The following is a 21,797-nucleotide window of genomic DNA, read 5'->3' as shown; positions in this document are numbered from 1 at the left end:
AATTTGCATTAAGCCAGGTCCCAGACCTGGGTGGTAACAAAAGGTAATTTACATGGGATTGCTCTCTACGGTGATCAAAGTTTCTCTTAACTCTTAGGATCTGTATTATCTTTTAGTAAGATTAAGACCATTGTACCACTTGCCCTGAAACTATTCAAATGAAACCAAACATGACTGTAAATCTTATTTGCATTCATTTAGAACATTATATTCTTGACCAGTTTGAGTGAATCCAGTGGAGGGAGGAGATGAAAGGCACAGATGCATGTGTGAGAGAGACGTTTCCCGCACCACCCCTCTGTGGGGTGTCCTGAAGATGCCAGTGCATTGTTTGTTTCTCAGGAGATCAAAGTATTTTAGTTTCTTTTATCCTTACAGAATCAATATTATTAATCAATAAATGTGTGTTAAACATTCTAGTAAAGTCCTTAAAAAGCGTTCGCAATGCTATTCTGGATATAAAGACTAATACCTATTCACTGGAAATCCTTTGGAAGCCTATTTGGATTTATATATTTTTTTACACAATCTCTATGAACTTTAAGTAATCAATGCAAGCTTTTTTTTAGGAGTGATTGGCCTTTTTTCTCTGACCTTTAGTAGAGCTTTAATAGAGATTCCACACCAGCAAGAGGAAATTACAGGTAAACAGACTCACCCAGCTGGACAGGTCTCATAAAACACGCAACTCCATCCACCCAGAAGTCAACTGAGGGACCATTCGTGGCATTTCAAATCTTATGGAGGTTTGTTTCAGTTTAATCAGTTTCCGTCAGGTCTGATGGTGTGAAGTTTACAGTGTGAGGTGTGTCAAAAACCTTTTTATTTCTTTTTCACCAGCTAATGTGCTTCATGGTGGTACTTTTCAGAAGTCCACCAGTGCTCCAAGAAAGCAGTAGAAGTTTATTATGATTTTTTTTCATTTGGTACAGTACAGAAACAGTAAAATTAGTACAGTACAAAAAAGTACAGTAGAAGCATTTTAACTAGCCACAGACATTTGGACCCCACTGTATGTGAATAGATGTTTCTTTATGAGAAGTATAGACATTCTGCTATCACAATGTGATATATGGCCCAATCTGGTCCAATGGCGGCAGTACGGTCAGTGTGTGGAGATGGATTCATTCATTACTCCACAGCTCTAACAGGCTGATGGAGACAGGCAGCAGCACACAATCACACAAAGTCTGCCTGGAGGGTAGCGCGGTAACAGTGTGCATAGTGTGAGAAAGCAGAACCACGCAGTCTGAGCAATACGTTTGTTCAGAATTTGGGGAGGAAAAGAGGTACAAACGATTAGAAAACAGAGGTGAGGTAACACCAGTGGAACTGAAAGGAGCAAACAGGAAATGAATAGCGTAGAAGACAGCAGAAAGTGTGAAATCAAATTTAGCGAATATTATTTCAGCACAAAAATTGAATAAAAGCCTTTAAAGGAATAGTTCAGCCAAAATTGAACATTTTCCGAAAATGTACTCACCCTCAAGCCATCCAATATGTAGAGTTTTTTTCTTCATCAAAACATATGTGGAGAAATTTAGTATTACATCACTTGCTCACAAATGGATCCTCTGCGGTGAATGGGTGCCGTCAGAAAGCAATATTATGGATTGAGGACTAAATGTTAAAAACGTCTTGATAGATTTCTTAGTTTCTTACAAACATGCAGCTTTTCGCTTCTCTTTCATTACTTGAAATAAAATTTTCACCAATTCTTATTTTTATTTAGTTTAACTTTTGTGCTAAAACAACTAAAACTAAAATGAACAAAAAACTGTATATTATATGCTTTATTTTAAGCATTTAAACCTTAAATGACAAAACACAACAAAATTACTAAAACTAAGATTAAAATTAAAATTAAAAGGGAAAATATATATTTTAAAAAATCTAAATATTAATAAAAACTATAACGGTATCTTGATGAGACTAAAATCAAATTGATTCACACCCCTAGATTTATTGAAACAATCATTACTTATAAATCTTGCATAGAAATCAATGCTTACTAGTAAATTTGCAAGTAATTTAGTTCTTTAATTAGTTTCATTTAGTGACTCGGCTACTTTAAAGTACTTTTACACTAGTACTTTTGGTGCATTTCATGTGGAAGTACTCTTCTCAATATGTGTGTGTGTGTGTAGTAAGTGTATTAATAAAACAGACACTCCATTATGATTCCCACAGTACAAAAAGATCTAAGAAATTGTTAGTATTTAAAACAATATACTGTAGCAGAGTAGTTGCGTTTCAGACTGATCACTCCCCAATGCACTTTCGTGTGACGCTAGTCATGATGTGTTGTGTTAAGTTGATCAACCACTTCATAAGTAAAGTACATGAAGCCTGAGATATGTGCAGTAATGAGGGCCATTTGGCCCTTCCTCATCCACCCAGTTACTTTAATAATATAAAAGTCATACTGCTGGCTCTCGTTGGCATTCGGCCATGGCAAAAACCTATGGAAATGAACATCATTATTCACAGAGCCGCCTATCCTCCCATTTGTTTCCATTAGTTCTTAACATATTTCAAAGTCAAATTCAATCAGTGGGGGTCTGAGAAAGGGAATGAGGACTTCAGAGACCGCACAGCAGAAGTAATACAGCCAGACAGCGGCCTCCATATATGACTTCTGATTTGAGATGAGTCAGGGATTCCAAAGAAATAGCAAAGAGTATCTTTAAATAGTACAAATTTTAGTGTAGTCATATGTAAAGTGTAGGCTACATATTTAATGTTTGGGTATAGACAACATTGTGTAGCACATAATATGTGCTAAAAACAGGGCAGCATTCTAAAAGTGTGACATCACGTCCTGTTTTTGGTTCATTTGGTTCGTTGTGCTTTTATATATCAGTTTATTAAAACAAACCGCATTAACAGAGACATAACATCAGAGTTTGATTTAATTGACAATTCTGCCCTAAAACACCCTAAAATATTTTGATATCCTTCATTTGATTTAATATTTGTACATTTTGTTTACATTTTATAGTATTATCAGTACATAACTAACATTTTGAATTGATTCAATGCATTTTTTTTTGTTTCAGAAGGGCATTGCAAAACAAATTTAGCTTTATTTGAGGCTCAGCCAATGTGTCTTTTTACACAAGCAACCCTGTGACCATGCATATCAGAGAAAAGGTCAGTACTGTCAGTGTTGTTATATTTGGCTAACATTACATACAGCACGTTATTAAAGTTCTCAGACTGCCAACTTTCTATACTGGCAGACTTTTTGTTTTTGTGTGTACTGCATGCATATGAGGTTCAAACAAGTGTAAATTATTTCAGTTTCTATAAATAGCTTGTTTTTGCACATCATTATATGATTTGCCCTTTGAGATTTGAGAAAAATATTGCCCCAAAATTGAATCGGACAGCTCTTTATGAGTCTTACCAGCACAAAAGGCTCCTTTAACATGTGATTAGAGGTTTAATAATGTGACACGTCTCCTGGTCTTTGTGTGGTGGTAGTGAGTTTTAAGACGCTGTCACAGAGGCACCATGGTTCCTTTACAGAGCCTCTGTCATGTTCTCTCAAAGCCTTGTATTTGTTGCCATCCTTCTGTGCAACCTATTGGAGTCTGTCATTTTTAATTTCTCATCTGACACAGTCAGGTTTTGACATTGCTTTGGGTCACCCAATCTGTTGTGCAAATACTCTTTGTCAGTCTAAATAATGTCACCAACTGGCTTGTCATGCGTTTCTCTTCTGTATTTCATCTCATCATGTACTTTATTATACCCTACTGATGGCAACAGATGTGAGATATAATTTGTGTGAGAGTGTGTGGGTGTATCACCAAATCTATCTATCTAGGCCAGGGATGGGCAACTTTGATAGTGATGAGGGCCAGCATTTTTTCTCCTTTCTACCAAGGGGCCAGATTACTAAGCATTCGCTTTTTGTCGATCCACTGGTTCACATTTAAAAATATGTAGCAAAAATAGCAGATGGGCTTATTGAAAAAGCAAATTCGTTCTCTGCCAGCAGGTGTCACTTTCGGAACTGCAGAAATATAGTGGTTTCCCCGGTAACCGCAGTACACAACATGCAGCGCTCAAGTTTATTCAGTGAAATCGTAGCCTTTTGAAGTTTAATCGTCATATTAATCCATATAGCAATTCTTGTCTTTCCGTCCCCAAAGACCTCTTATAATTTAGACTTTTTATACCATTTAAGAGTTTGCATGGCCTTAAATGTAAACAATTTAACTGAAGACATTTTAAGGACCCGCGGAAACCTTAATAAGAACATAGTCCAGTGCAAACATTTCTGTCATGCATTTGGCAAAAAGCTTTTGTTGACTATGAATTTTACCTTTGAAATTTGAAAAGTGCAACTCTGGCGTCCCCGTTGTTTGTGAGCAGTGGTGTGATGGCGATTTAAATAAAATACAGATTTCCAAACAATCCAAGCATATGGGTATCCCCTTGAACTTGGTAAAAAGATAATCTGTTTACCATCTTGACTTGAAAATACTGTTTTCATGGTCAGTTTCATTTATTATTTGCTAATGTTAATGATTGTTTATATTAGAGTGCACGTCCTACTACGCTGAAATTAATATGGGAGTGGCTGGAAACTAGTGACCGCTCCTGGTTGGAGATAGTATTACGGTATACGTCCCGCGGGCCGCAAGTTGCCCATCCCTGATCTAGGCTATTTGTACGTCTGTCTGTCACAGTGTATTTGCAACAGTTTTGGTTTCCTTCTAAGAAGCTCAGTTTTTAATCTGCAAAATCAGAGTATGCATATACGTGTCAACATAGCCTGAAACAAACAGTTTTTTGAAAGTCTCACCCATCCACAATAAGTCAGTCAGTCACAGGTACGTGACAAATAAAAGCGGCCCGGGTCGAATTAATCAGCTGAAATAAACTACAGGCAGCATTTTGCCTCCATTGCTCAAGATGACGCCTGGAAACCAAGCATGCAGCCATGATAAAGTGCATTTGATTTGACACTTAATAAGTTGACTGATAGCACAAAGAAAGGGCAGATAAAGGATGAGGAAAAGGGGAAACCAATATTGTTGTACCGTTTTTTTTCTTCTTGTTAATATCTGCATCTGCACTGTTCAATCATCTGACTTTTTTATATGTTATCCTGAGTGATTAACTGAATTCAAGCATGAACAAATGTCTCTGGATCAAAGAAGTGATTTTTAAAGCATTGTGTGTGATGTTCCTTTTGCCTTTTCTTTGCATCCAGTGGGGACATAATTACGGATTATAATGACATATACTGTCTTTTTACGCTTTGCATCGCGCCGCGTAAACATAAAACCATGTCTGCATTTGTGATCGGAGAAATGACAAACAACAAGCTCTACTCTACACTGCTCAAAACTCGCGTTTGAATCGTCAGTGGCAAATTCTTTAAATATGAAAACGTACTTACAGTCTGTGAGTCAGAACAGCCGGCATTGTAGTCTACTCTACCACACTCTAAAAAAACCCAAGGGCTGGGTAAATATAGGACAGAACCCATCCTGGGTTAAATTTACCCAGCAAATTGGGTTGTTTATTTAACCCAGAATAATGGGTTGATTTAACCCAGGCTACCCAGCTAATGGGTTTATTCATTTTTACTATATTACTAGCTTATTTTTTACTCCATACATTAAGTAAGGTTTACAGATTAACTTAAATCCTCTCAACTTTTCTAAAATACTCCACACAACCACTGGTTTGCATGAACTTCCTTTATTTTCCTTTATTTATCATTTACAGCATTAATTGTTTATATAGTTTTTAATAGGATATACATATTGCCTGTATTTAAACTCGTTTAACAAACATTAGAACAAAAATTCAACATTAAACAGAAGTAATTAACGTGTAATCGACCAGTCTCTGTAATTCTGTTTCCATCGTAACGGCGCTGGTTCTCGTGCCCGAGCTGGAGTCGTGTTCGGCGGGGAACTGCTAACGGACCGCCGCCCAGCGTTTCACTCTAGCCGAAACATGCTGTGACTCCATAACATGCCAATAAACAAACAAACAATAAACAGCTCTGATGACATGTTTTATCGTCCAAAAAAGTATTATATTGTGTATCTTTATGAATAAAATCGTTTATTTTATGCAAAGCATCAGGCTTTTCCATCACGCGAAAAGACCGCGACACTCGTTAAAGGTGATTCACACCGCGCGCCTGTATGTTGCTCTGCATAAAATTTAACTATAGTCAGCGCAGTAACGATTTTATAGATAAAATAAAAGGTACACAAACCTGTATTTTACCGAAGAATGCATCAATTCGATGGCGCTTAGAACTGCTCTCTGGTGAAGTGAAGACGCAAAATCCCTGGGATTTAACCGCTGGGTTACATCTGACCCTGGATCTGAGTAACACTAAAACTACCCAAACATTGGGTTGTAATGTCTGACCCAGGAGCTGCAAAACAACCCACACACTGGGTTGTTACATTTGACCCAGGAGCTGCGTAACACAAAAACTACCCAAACACTGAAAAAATAACCCAAACAAATGACCCAGAAGGCTCAACCCAGCATTTGGGTTGAAAAAATAACCCAGGATTTTTTTAGAGTGCAGGATCAGGAAACAGTCCTCCATAAAATGTGCTGCACACATCTGAATATTTGGGTTGAACTGTTCTGGAACAGTGTTGTAAATACAACTTAACCACTGATTTGTAGTCGTGTCCTCTTTTGGAAGGCCAAACAAAGTAGCTTCGCTTTCACAACGAAACACACAGCATCTTCAAGACATGGCGGCAGCAACAACAATACTACAGCGAGAATAAAAGTTACGCCTTCTTTCTTTGTGTGAACATTTTGGCGGCGTTATGCAAATCTTCCCACATCGTGACGTAGACATGTGGGGGCGTGTTAGAACGAGCCGTTTTAGGTAGGTGTGGTTGACTCTTAACTTTTATAAAGAATATCTTTTTGTATTTGAGACTTTAGTCTTTGCAACTTTACAGATCTTCTTTATGCACCAAGAGTAACACTTCAAAGAAAAAGGAAAAATTGAAATTACATCATATGACCCCTTTACTCAAGCAAGTGGCAAAATGTAAACACAGCCTGCAGTCTACATTTCTTACGTTAAAAGGTAATTTAGTAGGCTATCACAAACATTTTTAATTAAAACTTACATTGCCAGAAACAGCCGTCTCAAGCCTTTTCTTTTACATTACATCCTTATTACAATCCTGCTGGTCATAAAGAAGTTTTTTTTGCTATGGAAGTCAATGGCAACCACCAACCGTTTGATTACCAGCAATCTTCAAAATATCTTCTTTTATGTTCAACATAAGAAAGCAACTCATACAGGTTTGGAACGACATGAGGGTGAGTAAATGATGACAGAATTTTCATTTTTGGGTGAACTATCCCTTTAAAGCATGTCAACATATTCTGTTACACCAAATACACCAAATAATGATCTTTAAAATAGCATCATATGACCCCTTTAAATATTATAAAAGCTCACATATTATTTTCAAATAGATTTTTTACGAACTAAAATAGCAGCACCGCATTCCGTTTCACGAAACACAATGCAACGAATCTGCGACTCTGAAACGCAACATTCTTCAACACGGCATATTTGTTTTAGTGTGTGTTGATATGTGTGGTCAGATGTTAGCCGACATATTTTATTCCACTTTCCCCACCTTTAAAGAAATGGTTATACATTTCTAGCAGTTTATCGCTTATTTGGTGTGTCTTGCGGATATTATCAGGAATGTACCGGCGAGGGGGAAGAAAGACGGACCATAATAAGGCGACTAAGGAGCAGAGCGACAGCAGCAAGTATGCGGAGCTTCTGGTGTTCGGCTACGCCTGTAAGCTGTTCCGGGACGATCAGAGGGCCATCTACCACGACCAGGGCAAACACCTTATCCCATGGATGGGGGAAAAGAACATCATGATCGATAGGTCGGTTAAACAAACCTAATGGGAATCATTACTTAACCAACTTAATGTCTTCCAAAGGGACCTTGGATGTATTTGTTGTTTTGCAGCACAAGGAGGAGCTGATGGCAATGTGTGATGTTTACATGGCCAAACGTGAATAAAAAAAACTTGACATTGACAGATCTAAGATAACTTGCTTGGATTGTGATTATTTGTAAGCTCAATGCACTGACAAAGATGACAAATGTTTCAACAGAAAGATCAGCCTAAGACGGTTTGCTGGTCTTAGCTGAATTAAGCTAGTCTGCAAGCCTGACAGGGTAAAAAGTGCCCAGACCCCTCTAAAAACATCCAGGAGACCAGCAAACCAGCTTAGGCTGGTTTAAGATTTTGTTTTGTTTTGCAGGGTTAGGGGATGTTTGAAATCCAAAGCAGAGTCCTTGCTCACTTGGCCCTTACTTATATAATTTAGTATATAAATATATACAAATATGAATTACTAATTTATTGTGTTACAATAAGTGAATATGAATCTAATGTTCTGGTCATGTGAGGCCTCTGCTTCTTAGCACTTCAGGAATTTGCTGTGGTCACATTTGTGTTGCATTTATTTAATTAAATGCAAACCATGGCAAATTCATGTCAGATTAACCTGCTACTGTAAATTAGTCCATGCATTAAGGTGGTTCTTATATATGAAGTAATGTATGATTCAAATACAATTATATGAATTCTGTCTTTGTGCATAGATCCCAGGTCTAACATTGTTCTTTTGCAGGAAGTACTTTAACACATAGTCAGTTGAATATTGTTTTCCATATCTGTTTTCTCTCTTCCTCCAGTCCACACTTCTTCCAGTTCAGCTGCAGTCCTGTTAAAAATGTTCAAATTGATAACGAGCCTGGAGTGTGTTGAAACACAGCGGGTTGCATTGAGCCACCTTAGTCTGCATGGGTCTGTTTTCTTGTTTCCAATGTGTATGTGTGTGTCTCTCTATCACGTAATGCAGAACTTATTTCCTCAGCAATTAAGGCTAAGGGGTCCCGCCAGGCCCTGATTGCCACCTCATCGCCCACTTCTCTCTTTTACCGAAGAAACTGGAACTGAGAAGTGGAATACAGGAGCGAGCGCAGGAAAATTTCCTCCATATGGGTTCTTACGGATAGGTATTTATGTGCTCGGGCTTGTGTGGATGTACTTCTTTTACAGTATATTTAGGAATGATGATGGCAGTTGTCTCAAAAAGTCTCAAAATTTGGAATGGTTTGTTGAACCGTGTAAGGTAAGAGGAGAGTTGTTAATTGCGTTTTTCTATTTAAATTTTTTTATTCATTCTTTACTCAGGCCTGTTGCGTCTTTTTATGGTTTTAGTGAAGAATTCAATGGATTTAGTAAGTTTATCATGCAAGTGCACTCATCTCTTGACCCGTATACCATCTGGAGTGCATCACATAGGCCGTCTGCTTTTTTCGCACCTCCTCATGCAAACCTTGTAAGCAAAGCAGCATTTTGAAAGAAAAGCATATATGTGAACATAAAAACGGCTTTACTTTTAGGGTTCTTCAGTGTGGTGAGTATTTCTTGTATGTGATCCAATGTTAATTTCCTCTCGCCTTTAACCAAGTGATTCGTTTTGCAGGTACGATGGCCGCGGTCATTTACACGATCTTTCGGAATATGACGCAGGCTCGTGGAATCACGATTACCAGCTGTCCGAGGAGGAGGCGAGGATAAAGGCTCTGTGTGATGAGGAGCGGTACCTGGCCATGCACACTGATCTACTGGAGGTGGAGGCCAGGCAAGGTAAATGCACATTGATCTATCAGCTCAGTCAGTCTTCATGCATTATTCAAATGTGTGAAGTTCATGTCAGCTTGAGTGCAGCGTTGATTTTTACACATCTTTTAGTCCTAGTTTTTGACTTTGTCAGTTTTAATTTTGGCTCAAGTAGCATGTGGTTTTTGCTGGTTTAGGATACATTTAGGTGCAACATTATTTATTTACTATGCTTTATTTGAAACAATCACTTTTTTGTATTTTTCATAATTTTCATAATTCTTTTCATAAAAATAGTTTATATATATATATATATATGTATACTAGGGCTGCACGATAAATCGCATACGATATTTAATGCGCATCTTGTCAGAAAGCCGGTTCTGTAATCAGCAGTAAATCTCCATCACATGCGGGCTTTCACATTGAGCAGCATTAACTACACAGAGCCGTTGTTCACTGACGAGTTGCGCAAAACCACGTTTATATTCGCCCAATTTTTTGCGCAGCTCAATGTGAAAGCCCACATGTGATGGAGATTTACTGCTGATTACAGAACCGGCTTTCTGACCATGACATTCTAATTTATTGAGATGCATATGTATATATATATATATATATATGTGTATAAAAAATATTTTTTGTCAACAGTGCTTTTTTAAATTTTAATTTATAAATCACTTATTTTTCGTCATGACACACATTTTTCATTTTGTTTTGTTGACAAAAAAAGTAAAATTTTTGCCATTTAATATCTTAAGTGCACATTGTCATTAGGCAAATACTTTACCTATTACTAAGAGATTCCGAAATCTTCTGTATATATAATTTCTTCATGATTAAACCTAAAAAACCTAAAAAACTGATAACATGATGGAAAGAAACTAAAAGCAAAATAGAAGCTTTTTCACTTGTGGTTACAGACTTTTGGACTCAACCCTTTTTTTAATATATATAAATATTTTATTTGAAGGATTTTTCAAAGTAAAACACAGAACGAACAAACAACATTGTCTCAGACTGCACACACACCCACAAGGAGAAAAAAAAAAAAAAACCCTAAACCATTTACGCGTGTATACAATACCTTAGACATAAATTATAATGCTAACAAGTAAATACAGGTTCAGTAACTAGAGGTGCCATAGTAAAGAGCTGCAAAACGGAAAATTTTTCAAGGGAGTTAGACCTCAGAAATCGGAGTGACTTAACCCATTTTAAGTTTACATTTTTTTTAGTTTTTTTACTTTTTCTATAAATTCATGAACTATGAACATTTTTCTGTTAACTCTTTCCCCGTTAGCGTTTAAAAAAAAAAGTTGCCAGCCACAGCCAGCATTTTTGATGATTTTCACCTAAATTTGATGGCCCTCAGAATGTTTTCTGCTATGAAAATAAAGAACCGAGCCTCTGCTTTTAAACAAAATAAACTTTTACTCTATCTTCATGTGTTCATGTTTTATCACCACTTGAATGCAGATAGGTTTCATCAGAAAAACAACATTTTGGACAAAAAATGCATTTTTATCAAAGTAGTGCATTTTCAAGCAAAATGCATTCAGATGTCATATTCTTTCACCTGTAAATAATTATATGAATAATTGAAATTGCATTCAGTAAACAGAACAAACAGACACAGACATGCACACACACACACACACATATATATACAGTGGGTACGGAAAGTATTCAGACCCCCTTAAATTTTTCACTCTTTGTTATATTGCAGCCATTTGCTAAAATCATTTAAGTTAATTTTTTTTCCTCATTAATGTACACACAGCACCCCATATTGACAGAAAAACACAGAATTGTTGACATTTTTGCAGATTTATTAAAAAAGAAAAACTGAAATATCACATGGTCCTAAGTATTCAGACCCTTTGCTGTGACACTCATATATTTAACTCAGGGGCTGTCCATTTCTTCTGATAATCCTTGAGATGGTTCTACACCTTCATTTGAGTCCAGCTGTGTTTGATTATACTGATTGGACTTGATTAGGAAAGCCACACACCTGTCTATATAAGACATTACAGCTCACAGTGCATGTCAGAGCAAATGAGAATCATGAGGTCAAAGGAACTGCCTGAAGAGCTCAGAGACAGAATTGTGGCAAAGCACAGATCTGGCCAAGGTTACAAAAAAAATTCTGCTGCACTTAAGGTTCCCAAGTGTGTTTTTCTGTCAATATGGTGTGCTGTGTGTACATTAATGAGGAAAAAAAATGAACTTAAATGATTTTAGCAAATGGCTGCAATATAACAAAGAGTGAAAAATTTAAAGGGGTCTGAATACTTTCAGTACCCACTGTATATTAGTGGTGTCAAAATTAGCTCGTTAACACAGGCGATTAATTTTTTCAGTTTAACGCGTTAAAAATAACGTAATTAACGCAGGGGCAGGGCTAGGGTTGGCCACCCCACTCACAACTGCTGCTTCTGTCACTTTTTCTCTTGACAAGAAGTGCATTTATTAAGTCACAGAACGACTGAAAACGGGAGACGTTTCAGACGCGCGCTCCACTTCACTTCAGCACCAGGCGTGAGTGTAATGAGCACGGAAACGGTACTGTGCTCGCAACGCATGCTCTTCAATTGCACGCACAAAGGCGCCGCGCACGCTGTAGCCTGTATCCTTTCATATCAAAGAGCGAAATAAACGTCATGTCATGTTAAGTCATGAAGTTACCAAAAAGGCGATTAAAGCTGCCTTAAAACTATGCATGCATGTAATATATTTTATATGAGTCACATTTAAGAACATGTCTCTGAAATGGTTTTCAAAACTGTCCTGGAGCTGCCCAGCACTGTCTCACTCATCTAACACACCCGATTTAACTCGTCAGCTCATTAATAGAGACTTTAAGACCTGAAGTGGGTCAGAAAAGGTAAAAAGAGTTGAGAGAAAATATGATGCATGTCAGATCCGCGTCACGTTCAGCAGTGGCAGCTCTTAAAGAAATAGCAGCCAAAATAACCTAATAACCAGCTGCTGTGATGTCTATTAATCAAAGGACAAAGAAAAAAAGAGGACAAAATAACTTTTATAGCTTTAAGGATTCATCTATATTTAATTTAAAATTTTGTGTTTAATAACTTCATTTTAAATTTCTGTATATTTCTGCTGAAGGGCACAGGTAAATATGACTTATTATAATGGGTTTATGTGAAGATTGTTTTAAGTTCACTTAAATTAGAAGTTATTTTTTAAAGTCTAATAAATGTTAAAATTGATCGCTCTCAGTTATACTGTAATGTTGAATGGCTATAGTCAATGGTTAAATATTGGGGGGGCAATTGTATATAGAAATCAGTATAGGTATCATTGATATTGGTCTTCAGTCATAAAAATGTTTAATTAAATATTTAAAGATATACTGTTAAATGTTTATGTACAAATATATGTTGTTTGTACATTAATTTGAAGATTAAATGTGACATTATTGCAATATAAAAGTATATTTAAAAACTTTAATGTTAAGTGGGATTAATCGCGATTAATTTCAGAAAAATGTGCGATTGATTAGTAAATTTTTTTAATCGATTGACAGCACTAATATATACTTTGTGTGTATGTATATATATGTATGTATGTATGTATGTATGTATATATAATTATATAATATTTTATATATATATATATATATATATATATATATATATATATATTAGGGGCGCTCGGATTGATCGGCTACCGATCATTATTGGCCGATAATCACGTTGGGACACTCGCACACTCGCACTCGCAGCGCACACACATAATGCCAGGTTCACATTACTCCGTTTGCAGTGCGTATGTGGTGTGTATTTTTTCCCGCGCTCATGTTAACGGATGAATAAAGCACGCACACTTCACACCGTTGCTATCAGGCAGTGCGTTCCACGAGCGGTGCGTCTGCAGCAGTGCAGAGATCGTTTCCGCACCGAGTCTATTTTTGCTGCACTGCAAGTGCTGAATTAAAGTAACAGTGCATTTTTGCAGTAAATATGAACATGGATTGACACGAAAATTTAGTAATTACACCATAAATGCATATTATTAAAGTCTACTGTGTTTCACAGTCAACACATATGGCTTTTTGGCCAGGTTTAAAGGGAAAGAGCACTTTTAGATAAACAAGGCAATAATAGATGGCAGGTAGGAAAACAAAGTTCTTTATGAACTGCAGGATTGCATTTAATAAAGATTTAAATGCAAAAGATAACGTAAGAAAAGTAGTTTAAATGTTTTGCCACTTGCTTGAGCAACTTAATATATAAATATAAAGTAAATGCAAAAGTAAAAAGCATTGAATAATTGCTTATGTTTATTATTTAAGCATGTCTTTGAAAGATTGTATTACTGTACTGTGTAAAAAAAAGAATTGCAATGCTGAAAAAGCAATTTTAGTGACAATGTTTGGATTTGAAATCAAAATAATGGATAAATGTTGTGTTTGTGGTAAACAGCCACGGATCAGTAGTGGACTCCTGTGTGAAAGCTGCTTCTCCTCTCACCTAAGAGGGGAATTCCCCCCATTTTCAAAAATGAAATTCAGGCCCTGAATAAATGTCTAAAAATCCTGATTGGAGTATCACTATAAATAGTTATAAATTATAAAAAAAGAAGGCTTTAAAAAGATCGGCAGATACTGCTTTCTGTGATCGGCCTCAAAAAAAATGCATATATAGATGGGCATCTCCCTCACTCACTACTTCGTCCCGATCAGATTCAAAATGGTCAAAACATGAGTGATCGGAGTCCGAGTCCATCAACACCTCCAGTGCCTGTTCAGCTGTATACCTCTTCATTTTTATGTATTTCATGCTGTATACCTCTTCATGTCTTTGTATTTCAGACCCGGAAGTCCCGTAACTCATTCTGGGCATGTGCTAGGGCTTTTCTTAGCATAATACACCTATAACACGGATTGCCGTAAAAACTCATCTTTGGCGGCGAAGCGTCGTCTCTTAATTGACGAGATATCTTGTCAATTGCGGGAAAGAGTTAATGTTCTGTTAACGTCTGCTGACCTATTCAATTAGAAAAATGCAAAATAGAAGCATTTTCACTAGCCATTTCAGACTTTTGAAACCCACTGAACCCATTTTACTAATTTTCTATATACTCAAACTATAAACTTCTTTTATTAATCATGGAAAACATGTTCTGAAACCATGACATGTCTTTCTTATCCCTGTGTGAGATTATTTCATTGGGAGGCATATATATTTATAAAAGTAGAAATGCATGAAGAGGCACTTTCATAGTGGCAGTGGGGGGAAAAACGGACCTTTTCACTCTGAAATAATTCATCTAGCTTGTTTCGCTTAGGTGGACAACCAGAGCTCTTCAGTAAACTCTGTTTTTCATGGTTATCGACTTCAGACTGGTGCGCTCAGGCTTTGAGTGCTTTCCTCTGATATATGTGTGATTTAATAAAATTTCCAGAATAGTGAAAGGTACTTGTAATTGTTTTGTATACTGTGAAGGGCGTAAAACGGACATGGCTGAGTTTGTTTTGGTATAAAACAAATAAGTTTAGTCCATTGAATGTGAAAGTGTTGTTGCTGTTGGTTTATACTAGGTCACCAGACTGGCTACCATGGTAGATGTTATTATTGATGTAGATGTGTTGGTTAAAACTTGTTCTGAAATGTTTAAGAATGTTGTTCAGAATGACGTTTGTCCCTTGACTACACCCAGCAACTGTTTAATTCATTGAGGCACATTTATGTAACGCCAGACCTGATTAACACAAGATATTATCAAAAATGTGACCCAGGACCACAAAACCAGTCATAAGGGTCAATTTTTCGATTTTTTAAAATCCGAAAGCTGAATAAATAAGCTTTCAATTGATGTATGATTTGTTAGGATAGGACAAGATTTGGCCAAGATACAACTATTTGAAAATATGGAATCTGAGAGTGCATACAAATCAAAATCTTGAGAAAATCGCCTTTAAAGTTGTCCAAATGAAGTTCTTAGCAATGCATATTACTAATCAAAAATTAAGTTTTGATACATTTACTGTAGGAAATTTACAAAATATCTTCATGGAACATGATCTTTACTTAATATCCTAATGATTTTTGGCATAAAAGAAAAATCTATAATTTTGACCCATACAATGTATTTTTGGCTATTGCTACAAATATACCCCAGCGACTTAAGACTGGTTTTGTGGTCCAGGGTCACATATGTGTTCTAAGAAAGCAATAAGTGATGTATTGTTTTGGATGCACTGAAATATCATTCAAAAATATTGTTTGTGTGTATGAAATATTTTACAAGGGCATCAATCATGGCTCATCCAATTCACTTTTTAGAGCCGGAACTATTGGGTTTTAACTTTTGTTTTTACTTCTTAGTCCTAGAAATATTCTGATGAATACAATGGAGATAAATCAGTATGTCACATTCTTATAACTCTGTATATGCATCAACAGGTTAAAAAAGTCCAAAATGAATTTTGCAATTTGCAGTTGAACAATCTTTAAACAGAGGTGCGCAGTAAGTGGGAGTGAATTATGATGTCCTTTGGTGATAGTGTCAGTATGCCATAGTCATTATCTGTGTAGTCATCATGTGGATTCGCCCTTCAGGGGGAGACCTAACCTCATTAAACTTTTATCAATCTGTCTACATTAACATCCTATAAACTGTAATAAAGCATTGTGATTGTTTAATATTGGACTGTCCTTGTGCTCTATTGCAGATGTAGTAGTTGTGATTCTGTAGTGAGATCATTAAAGATGAGAACTCACTGTGGCTGTTTGGATGTGTGGATTGGTGTGTGAATATATGAAGGTTTCAGTTCCAGTTTTTCAGTTTTAGTGTATAATTAATACAGTTTTTGTGCTGCATTTTTGCTATAGATTATCTATAAGTAAGAAAGAGAAATCCAAATATTATAGTTACAAAAGATTTCTATTTCAGACAAATGCTGTTTTTCTGAACACTGCGATCATCAAATAATCCTGAAAACATTTTTTATGAGAAAAATGTTACTTGACCACCAAATGAACATATTAGACACTTTAGACTGGAGTAATAGCTGCGGAAAATTCAGCTTTGTCATCACAGGAGTGTTTGTCATCACAGAATGTGTTTTTGATCAAATAAATTCAGCCTTGGTGAATGTAAGAGGCTTTCAAAAACATTTAAAAAAGGACCAAACTTTTGAACGGTGTATGTAAAACAAAAATAAAAACCTCACCTAAGGATATAAAAATATTTGTTGAAGTTTAGCATTTCTATCTGAATCAGGCTATTTCAGTAATGATTTAATCAGTTTTTTAAACCCTTTTATTGTTAGTTGGAGCGGTTTTAAAACTACCATTATATTTTCCAACATAAATCCATTAATCCAACAGCCAACTTTACAATGTTTGAAACTTGTGAATCTGCTGTGGAGAAGAATAGAAAGAGAAGGTTTGAGGACGATGAGCACTGCAGTTAATTCAGAAGTGAACTTCTTTTTTTTGTATGTGAACTTTTCCTGTGAAACTTTCTTTCTGTTTGCAGAGGAGGAGTATAAAAGGCTGAGCGAAGCCTTGGCCGATGAAGGCACCTATAACGCAGTGGCCTTCCGTTACAGCGCTGAATACTATGACCCCTCCCAGCCCACTGAGGAAGATGAGGCCAGCAAAGAAGCAGGTGGGATCCGTACAAGTCTAGAAAACACACAACTTCAAAAACCACATTCTTACTTTGAAATGCTGCTTGTAAGCAGTGTTCATTTTGACCGCAAATTCTGATTTAGTTTTAGTCATAGTCTTTTGACTAAAATGCCATTTAGTTTTAGTCATCTGAATTGTTTTTAGTTTTAGTCGACTAAATATCATAAGATTTTAGTCGACTAAATCTACAGTAAATTTAGTCGGATAAAATCTAATGGGTTTAGTTACAGTACATTTATTAAGCATTTCTCTGAAATTTCCAAACTCATTATATAGGTTTGATATTAAGGTTTTATCATGATATATACCGATTTAAATGCGGTGACACACAACATGCCTTTATGTTAAAATGAAATAAAACCACTTCTCATAAAGAACAAGAACATGGTCTTCTTTTTAATGAAATACCACTGGTTATATAGGCTAATTATGCATTCTTTATATAGCAACTTGTTTACCATATTCTTCATTCTTTCAAGCAGACATATTTATTTCTATAAATAAATTTAGATTCATCTTTAGAGCTACTAAAGTTTTTTAGTCAAGAGCAGTGCGTGATTTTCTGTCTTTCTTTTGTTGCTTGATTAACATCAATGACTCGGACAATAGCAACTAAATTAGGCTGCTATCCCTTTAAAACCGAATGCACAGCTGCAATGGATGCAATGTACTGATACACGTTCTCCCTACTGTTTACGTTCACTTAAGACGTAAGCAATTGTGTTTACGTGAATACTCGTCAAAACGGACAATTCAACATAATTTTGTGTGTAATTCTCCGTTCATGCGACACGAAATAGTACTCGCGCGCTGTGAGACGCGCTTTCTGTGTGTGTATGCTTCAGTGTCTGTGCTCAGAAAACCGGACCGAATTGAGTTCTCTCTTGCGTCGTCAGATTTATCCATTTGTCTGCTCTTCTCTTACTCCTACATATTGACATTTTTTAACGTTTTATGCCACGTGCAGTAAGTGTATGTTAGCTTATGTCCCGCCGGTTCATATGTACGCATCTAACCTCCAAACCACGCAGCAGATTCGTTCTGAATGAATCTCTTCCCAAATCGTCCCTCCCTAACATTTTTGTCTCGTTTTTATTCGTTGACGAAAATGTCAATAGATTTACATCATAGTTTTTCTCATTCAAAAAGAGTTTTAGTTCGTTATCGTCTCATTGTCGTCTGTGAAAAAAATTTAAGACACTGCTTGTAAGTCTGCCTGAGAAGATTCAGTTTCTGAGACAAGTTTCTGTGCATACTTTAGCCTACGAACTTCAAAATACTCTGGAATGAAAAGAGGCCATTTCCCTTAGGTCAAATAAGTATCGTTTTTGAGCCTCAAGGCACTGAAAAGCTCAACGCTTTTTTAAGAACTGAGCAAGGCAAGCCGTGGATATGCAGAGACTGTTAAGGACCAGCGAGGTCCAGCGGTTCACCACTACAGGGTTTTAGCAAAAACATCACACTCCATGGCTGATTGCTTTATAAATACAGGAGCCTGGAATTAGTTTGAGTCCTCAGAGCTCGTCTCAAGCAGAAATTTGGTGACAAATGAGTTTATAAAACAAACAGTAATCACTCTCAATGCTGTTGTACTCCTCATTCACACCTGCTCGCACCAGCACTCTACAGAGAACAAGACTTGGCCCACGGTGCATAGTCTTTATCCACCCACTCACTGCGCGCACGCACACACACACACACATACACACACACACACACACACACAGACACACACACACACACACACAGACAGAGTCAACTAGTGGCATTGATGTCTTTTTCTTACAGTGGCTGTGATGAAGTCATACATTTTGTAGCTGCTGAACTGGAATCCAGACACTTTTCTTTCCCCTTCAGCATCAGAGGAAGCACAATCATCAGCATCGGACGTCCCAAAGTTCTTTCACTTACTGTCTGATATTGCCCAAAAAATTGGAAAGTACTTTCTGGCTGTGGCGAGCTCTGATCTGATTGGCTGGCTTTAGACGACTTTCAAGAATAAGGGCACGCATTTTTTATTTTTTTTTATCATTCCATCTGGAAATAAAGTCAGGTTTACAAGGTACCAGTGCCTTGTTGCAAGAAACCATTAAAGGGGTCATATAATGCGATTTCAAGTTTTCCTTTCTCTTTGGAGTGTTACAAGCTGATTGTGCATAGATGAGATCCTTGAAGTTGCAAAGACTAAAGTCTCAAAACCAAAGAGATATTCTTTATCAAAGTTAAGACTCTGCCACGCCCCCCTAAAATGGCTCATTCTAACACACCCCCACATATCTACCTCACTATGTGGAAATATTTGCATAATGCCGCCCAAATGTTCACGCAAAGAAAAAAGGTGTGGTTTCAGTAACCGCAGTTAGTGATGATGCAGCCATGTCAGGGAGACGCTGTGTGTTTCTAGGCGAAAGCAAAAGCACTTTATTTGGCCTTCCGAAAGTAGATGCATTTAGGAATCTTTAAGATTACTTACAACAGAACAGCAATGCATTTTATGGACGACCGTTTCGTGAACCTAGGAGAGGAGGTAATTCTGACTTTGCTATGACAATCTGGCGCTTCTGAATCAGCTACTGTTTTGTTATTAGTTTAAGTATTTGCTATTGACTGTTCAAATGCGGAGTTTTGCGCATCGTGGGTGTGAGCGAGCGAGAGAGAGAGCAAGACACATCACAGTGGAGTCAGCTGTCTTAACCGTGGCTTGTGTACTGCAAACACATTCACACTGTGCTATACACTGTGTCTGTCACGAGACTCTGTTCCCCTTTCAGGCTCTGTCGTTACATTAATTTTGAAAGATGAAGCTCGCGATTATGGTAAGGGGCGTTACATTTCCGATGAGTGCTTGCGGTGTTCGGCCAATCACAATGCACTGGGTCAGCTGGCCAATCAGAGCAGACTGCGCTTGTCGGAAGGAGGGACTTTGTAGAAAACTAAGCATTTGAGAGAGGCGGGGCATAGAGGACCTACAATAATGTACAGTATTTGAAAAATAATGTGTTTTTTGAACATTAAAGCATGTCAACATATTCTGTTACACCATATACACAAAATAATGATCTTTAAAAAAGCATCATATGACCCCTTTAAAGTTAAAGGGTTAGTCCACACCAAAATGAAAATTCTGTCATTAATTACTCACCCTCATGTTGTTCCAAACCTGTAAGATCTTCGGTTCAAGAATTCTTCTCCCCCGAGTTATGTCTTCCGCCATTTTGGAGAGTACCCAAGAGCGTAATCGATAAAGCGTTGTTTACGTTTGGAGGAGAAAGCGCGCGCATGAACGTAATCGGCGTAATCAGCGTTGTTTATGCTTAGGGGAAAGTGTGCGTATGTGTTTTGATACTCTAAAATGGTGAAAAACATAACTCGGGGACAAGAATTGTTGAATAAATTGTTATTTTTGTTTTCTTTGTGCTCAAAAAGTATTCTTGTAGCTTCGCAAAACTGAAGTTGAGCAACGGATATCACATGGACTGTTTTACCGATGTCCTTACTTTGTTTCTGGACCTGGGAACATTACAGTTGCGTTGCTGTCTATGCAGGGTCTGAGAGCTCTCACATTTCATCAAAAATATCTTAATTTGTGTTGCGTCTTACCGGTTTGGAACGACATGAGGGTGAGTACTTAATGACAGAATTTTCATTTTAGGATGAACTATCCCTTTAAGAAGACCCATAGTTGTAACTTAAAGAGGTCCTATTATGCTTTTTCATGTTTTCAACTTTAGTTAGTCTGTAATGTTGCTGTTTGAGCATAAAAAAGATCTGCAAAGTTACAAAGCTCATAGTCCAATTCAAAAGGAGATATTTTATGGGAAAGTGTGCGTATGTGTTGTGATACTCTAAAATGGCGAAAAACATAACTCGGGGACAAGAATTGTTGAATAAATTGTTATTTTTATTTTCTTTGTGCTCAAAAAGTATTCTTGTAGCTTCGCAAAACTGAAGTTGAGCAACTGATATCACATGGACTGTTTTACCGATGTCCTTACTTTGTTTCTGGACCTGGGAACATTACAGTTGCGTTGCTGTCTATGCAGGGTCTGAGAGCTCTCACATTTCATCAAAAATATCTTAATTTGTGTTGCGTCTTACCGGTTTGGAACGACATGAGGGTGAGTACTTAATGACAGAATTTTCATTTTAGGATGAACTATCCCTTTAAGAAGACCCATAGTTGTAACTTAAAGAGGTCCTATTATGCTTTTTCATGTTTTCAACTTTAGTTAGTCTGTAATGTTGCTGTTTGAGCATAAAAAAGATCTGCAAAGTTACAAAGCTCATAGTCCAATTCAAAAGGAGATATTTTATGGGGTCATATGATGTGATTTAAATTTTTCCTTTCTCTTTGTAGTGTTACAAGCTCTTGGTGCATAAAGACGATCAGTAAAGTTGCAAAGACTAAAGTCTCAAATCCAAAGAGATATTCTTTATAAAAATTAAGAG

The 21,797-nt window shown here is 36.9% G+C and overlaps 1 protein-coding gene across 1 annotated transcript in view; it reads left to right on the top strand.

Moving 5' to 3' along the window:
• The first annotated feature begins 7,578 nt into the window (after positions 1-7,578).
• LOC107595704 (splicing factor, suppressor of white-apricot homolog) overlaps positions 7,579-21,797 on the top strand; it is a 110,832-nt gene continuing 96,613 nt past the window's right edge. Inside the window, exons 1-3 of the mRNA XM_016286199.1 lie at positions 7,579-7,926; positions 9,545-9,708; positions 17,194-17,325. Of these exons, the coding sequence (XP_016141685.1) occupies positions 7,733-7,926; positions 9,545-9,708; positions 17,194-17,325 (490 nt within the window). The 5' untranslated portion in view covers positions 7,579-7,732. The remainder of the gene's footprint in view (positions 7,927-9,544; positions 9,709-17,193; positions 17,326-21,797) is intronic.

The sequence above is a fragment of the Sinocyclocheilus grahami genome, unplaced genomic scaffold, assembly GCF_001515645.1.
Source record: "Sinocyclocheilus grahami isolate Dianchi unplaced genomic scaffold, SAMN03320097.WGS_v1.1 scaffold207.1, whole genome shotgun sequence".
Classification (NCBI taxonomy): Eukaryota; Metazoa; Chordata; class Actinopteri; order Cypriniformes; family Cyprinidae; genus Sinocyclocheilus; species Sinocyclocheilus grahami.
This window is presented reverse-complemented; position numbering and strand designations above follow the sequence as displayed.